This window comes from Microplitis mediator, chromosome 9 (assembly GCF_029852145.1).
Source record: "Microplitis mediator isolate UGA2020A chromosome 9, iyMicMedi2.1, whole genome shotgun sequence".
NCBI lineage: Eukaryota > Metazoa > Arthropoda > Insecta > Hymenoptera > Braconidae > Microplitis > Microplitis mediator.
Window position 1 is genome coordinate 19,738,399 of NC_079977.1, and position 8,738 is coordinate 19,747,136.

At 33.6% G+C, this 8,738-nt stretch overlaps 1 protein-coding gene across 1 annotated transcript; it reads right to left on the minus strand.

Annotated features, from left to right (window-relative positions):
* Window positions 1–4,083: 4,083 nt before the first annotated feature.
* On the minus strand, window positions 4,084–8,738 carry LOC130674755 (tenascin-like). The gene is made up of 6 exons (XM_057480176.1): window positions 8,504–8,738; window positions 8,190–8,435; window positions 7,771–7,917; window positions 6,685–6,915; window positions 4,658–4,906; window positions 4,084–4,561 (listed from the first exon to the last, which is right to left on the minus strand). The coding sequence occupies exons 1-6, from the start codon at window positions 8,649–8,651 to the stop codon at window positions 4,305–4,307; spliced, it is 1,278 nt and encodes a 425-aa protein (XP_057336159.1). The 5' UTR covers window positions 8,652–8,738; the 3' UTR covers window positions 4,084–4,304.

Sequence of the window (8,738 nt, forward strand, 5' to 3'; positions counted from 1 at the left end):
GTTGCATCGACATTCATTATCAATACAAGACGAATGATTGGCTGCACATTTTTCATCCTTCCAACAAAATGATCCCAATGATGGTTGGCAAGATGTTTCATTTACCATAATATTATTTAATCTACAGACACAATTGTTATCTTCTGAACACTTTCCATGCATTATGTCACTGCAATCTTCATCACTTAAACAGGAATTTCCTAATTTATCTGCATTTTAAAAAAAAAGTAGTTCAGATCTTTCAAGAGTAATTGTCGTTATTGATTAACAAATTATTAAAACTAAATAGTAGTAACTTTTTTGTTAATTTTAATAAATTTATCTGTCATTCAAAATTGAAATATTTTAATAAATCATTGTTATCTATATCATACTTAAGTTAGGGTTGAATAAAATTTCAAACTCAGATTTCGTACACGAAAACAAATTTATGGTAACAATTACCATCTATTATAGAAATTCTCTTATGGAAAAATACTAATGAACACAATTGGAAAACAATAATGAAAAAATAATGGTCTAGTATCTTCGCGCACTAATGCTTTGTGTCATTAGTGTGTTAAGTGTAATTAATTAGTTTTCTCGGTATTTTTTGGTGTCATAAGTGTATCGTACTTATCCCATTTCTCGGATAGTGTAAACGATGTAACCTTGTAAAAGAAAATTGTATCTCATCATATATACTTATGATTACTATTTGTACTGATTAATTGATGTTCATTTTTTATATTGATGAAATAGTATATTACACACCCAGGGAAGTAAAGTAAGAAATGTCTCAGATCACATGTAATTGTTGGCCGAGGCGAAGCCGAGGTCAACAAACATGTGATCTGAGGCTTTCTTATTTACTTCCCGAGGAGTGTATACTATTTTTCTCCTCGACGGAGGCGGAAAGCGGCAACTTCGTTTTGCACAGCGGGACGAAAGTTGACGCTTTCCGCCCGGAGGTGAGAAAATTTATTTGTCATTAATGAGACTCTAGCCTAGATCTCTCTGCATGACAGCTGAAGCCTGTACCGCTCTGCCCACACCATGGACTCAACGGTTAGGATCATTTTAAAGTTCGTCACGGTTGAGCAATTCATCAATTTCATTGTATTTATATAGAGATTAAACATAAAATTTTAAGGTTAGAATTTTTAACTTCCCGCTAAGAAAATCGACCATTTTCGAAAAATTGGGAAGTTATTGTTTTCACCCCGATTTTCGAAAGTCGAGTTTTCATCAGATGTCGACGTTTTGAGGCCCTAGGAAGCTATTCTGACTATTTTCAGAATGATGTCCGAGTGTGTGTTTGTGTGTGTGTGTAAACTCTTTGTAACTTTTTTACTAATGAATCGATTTGGATGGTTGAGGTGGCAATCGAAAGAGCTTGTTAGCCCTCAACTGTCTTGAAAATTTCAGATCATTTGATCAAGCAGACTCGAAATTATTGGCGAATTACGAAAAAAAAAAATTTTTTTTTAGTTTTTTAGTGATTTCTCAGAAACGACTTAAACGATCGACTTCAAAATCTAATCAGCTCTAGAACTTTATATGCCGCGTCGAATGCTACCTCAACCATCTCAATCGGTTAATTTGTTCGAGAGATATCGTTGGCGAAAGAAATGATAAAAAAACGTTTTTTTTTCGATTATCTTTGAAGTGACTCATCCGATCAATTTCAAAATTTAATCAGCTCTAGAATTCAAGAAAACGCGTCGATTCTCACCTTAATCCTCTCAATCAGTCAATTCGTTAAAGAGATATCGTTGGAAAAAAAATGATAAAAAACGTTTTTTTTCGAAAACAACAGCATACAACAGTATTTCCGAGCTCGAAAATGTATTTACAACAATGTTTTCGAGCTCAAGGAGCTCGAAAATAGCGGAAAGTGTTAGGGCTGGCCCGCAGGGTCAACCGATAGACCGGTTTTTTCGGTAGATACATTTAATATTTGAAAAAAAAAAATTTTTAACTTACAGACACAGTAATTTCTTTAAGAAAAAAAAAAAAGTTAATATTTAAAATTCAAATTATACAATTAACGAAATTTATATTTTTTATACATTTGACTAAAATGAGAGTTTGCGGGATGCTAGTATTGATGGCACAAGTCGTAGGTCATGCAGAACTGTTAACGAAGCTGAGTTTAAACTGATTTTTTCTCTCGAATAAAAAAGTACTTTGAAAATTAAAAAAATAGTAACTCATTTTGCCTACGGCTACTTATATAATATTATTTAATAAGTATCAATTACGTCTTCGACCAGGTGATAGCTGAGTAACATCATGCAGCTTAGATCCATTTGTATGTTTTATAATAATAAACAATAAAATGAATATGAATGAATTTATGTTAAAAATTTTTTTCATTTTATTTTTTTAATAAAAAATCAAACTGTTTAATATTAGATCAGAAATATTTCACGATGTTGATTTAACACTAACTCAGATTATAAAAGAAGAGAAAATTTTTTTTCTGTGTCTATAAACACTATACTGTTGATTTGCTTAATCGCTTCAAATTAAAAAAAAAAGAGAAGCTAATAGGCTTGGAAATCTAAAGTAGGGAACAAAATTTGTGAAAGGGGCTTATATTTGTGAACAAAGACTTACACATGCCTGGCAAACTAGTATGGAAAGAGTTTCGTAAGAGGAGTTACGAAGCAGTCATAGTTAAAAATATAATAGAATACATACTTGCAATGATAGTGTTGATAACAAATACTATAGTAAATACAATAGTGGGTGCACACTAAATCAATTCCATATTCTACAACCACTTGTCATGCCCCAAGTGGTAAGCTTCATATACTTGTTATCATTATCGAACTAGTTTAACCCAAACATTCATTTCTACAAAAAAAAAAATCTATCAAAACATAATTTCGTCGATAATATTAATATATTTTTGGATTTCTCAAGGTCTTTTTTATTCCCAATCGATAAAAATGAGTTGCCAGAATTACTTCGTTATCATTGATGTTATTAATGAGTGCCCAGAAGGCTCTTGTTTGATGATGCCATATTCTACTTCAGTTCGTTTTTTATCGATGATCGTTAATTCTCAATGATTTTTTAAAAAAACGTGTGAGCCTCAGCCACATAAACCTACGGAAGATTTGAAACATTTTAGCAATTAGTGTTAATCATTTGATTTTCAAATTTATGATTCTTCAGGCATGTTGTGACATATACTAAGAGTTTTTGATAACTAAGACACAAGATTCTGCAAAATAGGTACCTCATCCAAAAATTCCTATAGAATCGACTCAAATGCGACAAAAACTGCATAAAAACCCATACAGCCTATAGGATTCTATGCAGTTTTTGTCACATTTGATTAAATTCTATAGGAATTTTTGGATTGGGTAGACGTCTGTAAGAAATTCATTAGGGATCATAAGATGAAAGTATACTATAGACTCAACGTCATTCAATAAAAAAATTTATCCAAATCATATAATAATTGTTAAAATTTATAACAAAAGAATAGGCAATCGGCCATTCTACAATAGGTTATAAATAAACAAGCATAAAATTCTAAAATATAATAAATTTTAGGATTATATAATAATATTTATGAATTTAAACTATTGTTATAAATTTATTAAGTATAATTAAACTATTCTAGTTTGTTTAACCCGTAGGTCTTATTACCCTACCGTAGTAAAATAAGGCCTATTTGTATGGTTTTTGTAAAAGTTTAATTTTTTGTTTGTTTGTGGTATAAGTTACCATTACTTCATTATATTTTATGGCCAATGTATTAAAATATAGATTAATGATAGATTTCGATAATTAAATGCAATATTTTCGATTCTATTCAAAATCTCCCTCTGCTAGGCCTTAATTACCCGCCGGTACCTTATATCACGGTGCCAGCCACCTTGGACATAACAAACTGGATTAAATTGATGAACGAAATAATTCAAATACATCTTGCGTACAACCACAAAAAATTTTTTTTGAATACTGATAACTATAATAGATTGTACGATTGCAGATTGCAACAATGGAATAAAGGAAAGAAAACGGAATTTGAAATCAACTTTTTCAATTCAAGTTAAATTTTTATCAAAAAATTTTATTGCCATACTCGGAAATATAGATGTTTCTCAACACAATTACGATAAAAAATTTGAATATTCATTGGCTCGAAAAAGTGCAGCATAGAAGATATTAAAAGCTAATTTCTACTTGGCGGTAATTATTATCATTGAATATGCTAAGGTCCCCTAATAAAGTTGAAGGCCTGCTACCCCATCGATGAAAGTTCTCTGACGGGGACATAGGGTCCACGTTTATTGATACTTCCTTTAGTTAATGGATACACATAAATTATTAGCGATTCCAATAAAATTTTCTTTGCATTTACACCGAAAATCAATGCAAACAGAGTTCAGAGCCATACATTGATCATCTTTCCAACAAGGTCCGTCTAAAATCGGCAGACATGTTGATGAACTGACTTGTATATTATTTAAAGCACATACACATTTTCCTTTTTTTGAACAAAATGAATGCCATGAATCACTGCATTCCGTATTATCATTACAAGAACTCAACGAGTGGGCTGTAACAAACGATTATTAGTTGAATAAATTTGATTATCCAATTTCATGATGAATTTTACAATTTCCAACCTTAACATTGATAAAGTTGTACTTACTTTCAACACATCGGTTTACAGATACAGCTGTATAATTACTCTTACATTGACATTGATTATCAACACAACGGAATGAATCAGAATAACAGTCTCGATCTTTTGAACAAAATCCATCGATAGTTGGTACACAATGTAGCTTATCCAACGCAAAATGGTTTATCTCACAAATACATTCATTATCCGCTGAGCATCTTGAATTCCTGATATGCCTACAATCCTTGTCTGTTGTACATGGTTCACCCAGCATAGCTAAATAAGGTATCAATTGAAATTTCGAACGTTAAATACTAGAAATAATTTATTGCACAAAATCAAGAGTCAATATGACATCAATTTTAACGCTGAATCCACTAAACTCCAAGATATGGTCTTTGAAAAAAATTTTAATTTACGTACTCTATAAAGACCAGGATGTTATTGGCGGAAACCCACCACTCCTATGCTAGCAGTTCACCAGAGCTGAAGTCTGGTACCATGGGGGATCCTTTCCAAGCCCCACTTCGACCAGAGATGGGAGAAGTGTATGGGTCCAAAATGCGGTCGGTCTCGTGGTGGCCGTTGGTGAGACACCCACATGCAATGCATGCCTAATGGGTAAGTTAATGTGAGCTTATGCTCACATTTCGCTTTCATAATATATGGTAGTGTTAAAGATAGGGACCACACGCAATGCGAGTATGCCCAAAAGGGCGAGGTATCGGCTTCCGGTCGGCGGAGGCGGACTTAGGTCCCGTTACATTAATTAATTGTTGTATTACCGACGGCGAGTGGGTAACCCCCGCCATTTTGTGCCTCAAAACATCATGGCGGCCACAAAAAGCTCGCAGATTAGAGATCACTAAGTGATGGATGAGGGCAAGTGTTAATAATGGCGTGTTCTGAGATCTTGGTGATTATATTCCTAAGTGGAGGAAGCCCGTATGGGTTGGGGAAGAACTTGCTCCCCACCACTCCTATGCAAGCGGTTCACCAGAGCTGAAGTCTGGTACCATGGGGGCCCCATTTCCAAGCCCCATTTCGGTCAGAGTCTCTTTATTTCCTAGGATGGCAGGAATGGGGGGCCGAGTGAGGTAGGACTTGTGGTGGCTGTTGGTGAGACACCCACATGCAATGCATGCCAAATGGGTAAGTTAATATGAGCGTATGCTCATATTTCGCTATTATAATATATGGTGGATTCAGTATATACAATAGGGATTAAGCAGCGCGAGTATGCCCAAAAGGGCGAGGTATCGGCCTCCCGTCAAACGGAGGCGGGCTTAACGGCCCCGTTACATTAATTAATTGTTGTATTACCGATCAACCTTATTGTTATAGATGTTTGGTTACTTGGCTTTAAGATTACGCTAGAAGAATTAGCTTCCTGCAAGCTGTTACACGCCTCATTTGCAGCATTAGCGTACATTTCTATAAGCTGTTGCATACTTAGTTCAGTCATGTTCGGTCTTTCAGAATCGTGTGAACGTGGTTCAGACAAATGTTATTCTTACTCGGGTAATGAGAAGTTATTATTTTTAGGTATTTATCAGTGTATACTTAGTGCTCTGATAAATTTAACAGTATATATTTATATTTAATATTAATAAACATGTGTACGCGAAAAAAATGAACTGTTGCTGCAACAGGATATGGCCTAGATTAGTAGAGTTGAGAATCAACACCAATAAAAAATTTTTTTCACTAAATGATCGTAGTAAATATACAGATATATATGTATGTGTGGGTGTGTGTGCACGCCTGTGTGTGTATGTGCAGCAAAAAAATATTTCTCATCGGTATTCATTCTCAACTCCAATATTTCACATTATTTTTCTCATTACAAATTCAAGTCTACTCCAGTGACTGCTACAGGAATGGACCTGTGGCTGTAATATAACTGATCTTGTAGCTGTAACAAGATGGGACCCGTTGCAGCTACAGGTCATTCCTGGTGCAGTAACAAACTCATGCTACAAAACCTATTCCTGTTGCAGCGACATTTGTTTTTTCCTGTGAAGCTATGTATGAAAATAAATAATTATACTCACTTGGTTCACATGTATGAGGAGAGTTCTGCCAATATGAAGAGTCACAAGCACATCTATTGTAAACACATATTGAATTCTTAACGAAGCATTCTTCATTATTCGAACAATAACCATATAAACGTGCTACACACTTTGTGCTATTTAGTGGAAAAAAATTGATTTTACAAACACATTTTTCATTATAACACTCCTGTCCCACATTAATACAGTCAGAATCTTTGTTACAGCTTTCTAAATGCACAGTCAAAAAAAATATAAAAGTATAAATGAACATGATTATTGTCAAGAGATATAGGTAAATTAAAGGGCATATAAATAAATCAATTCGGCAGAAGCTCGGATGGCTTAAGATAGTTCTGTTGCGTGAAACGATTTTTCGAAAAATTTCAACGAAATCTCTTTTCGTTTGGATTTCAACAGGAATGGACCTGTTGCAGCTACAGAGCCAGTCCTGACGCTGTAACAGATCTAAGTCCTATAGCTGCTACAGGGCCATGTCCTGTTGCAGTAACAGTTAATTTTTTTCCGTGCACTTGCTATAGAAATATCTATAAACATTGCAATATCTATAACGCATTAGAACGTGCATTAGAATAATTATCGTTGTAAGCAAGTAGCGTAGGGACAAAGGGAATGAGCAACTTTATATAAGAGTCCTGAACGGAGAAAACGATTTTAGGGGCCGTTGACTGTATTTTTATTGATAAATTTTCTTCCGTCTCTTTCCATCCCAATTTTCCAGAAAAGTATAGGTACGCTTTACGTATTGATTCCCGTGAATTTGTTGACATCTACATAAGCTTCCTGCTTCAAAATACTTATTATTAGATTCAGGTATACCTATAGGTGGGGAAAGAACCTTTTTGATGAATAGTTTATGAGTAAATTGAGAAATATAATCGGATAGTCAGAAATGCAAATCGAACCAGGCCAATCTGCTACATTCAGAGTGCTCTAGAAAAAACTAGCAGAGCCTATGCCTAATTCCGTTCAGTCATCTGAACTCCCGAAAGACATGATCAAGTCTACATTGACACCCATATTCGGAACAAACAGAATTTTCCGGTACACATAATTCATTATTACCTGCTTTGATGGATAGTGGTGCACATGTTGAATTGTCTATAATATAACGATGATAAGCACATGTACATTGTTTATCTTCAGAACATTTTGAATATCTTATAAATTTGTCGCAGTAGAAAGTATGTTCGCAAGCCATGCCTAAGTATGCTGCACAATTAAAAATAAATAAAAATAATTTAAAAATGTGATAAACGATTAATTTAAATACCAATATTAATTATATCTAATCTATCATTGAGTATGAATGATGAATAAAGAGATGATAAACAAGTTTTGTTGTAATAGGTATTACTTGTTTCTAAATAGTTTCAATGATGCATTTAAATATCTTCATTTTAAAATAAGTGCATTTTAACACTGGTTATTCAACAGATAACAAATAGCATAAAGTTCGGATTATGGATATATTTAATTCTTACGTTTTCTACATTCAACATTCGAAATGGCTTCGAATAGTGGTTTGCATTTACACTCGTTATCAATACATAGTGAGTGTTCAATTTTACATTCGTCATCTGTCTGACAATATAAATTTAATAATGGTAAGCATGATTGATCATCAGTTACCAGTGTATTCAATGAGCATGTACAAGTTTTGTTTGCTGAACAATAAGAAAATTTTATTGTGCCACAATCGAAATCAGTTTCACAGGGTGACCCTATTGCTGAAATGTCGATAATGGATATTAGTTAAAAATTATGATACATTTAGTTTAAGCACTTATTTAATTACTTCGTATGCATTGATTATCTGATTGTTGCAAATAATGTTCATTGCATTGACACTCAAAACTAATACAAGAAGAATGATCAGTTGCACATGTTTCGTTTTTCCAACAAAATGATCCCAATTCTGGTTGACAATATGTGTTATTGACCATAATATAATTTGGCCTACAGACACAAATTATATCTTTCGAACACTTTGCATGCAAAATTTTACTGCAATGTTCATCTCTTCTACAGGA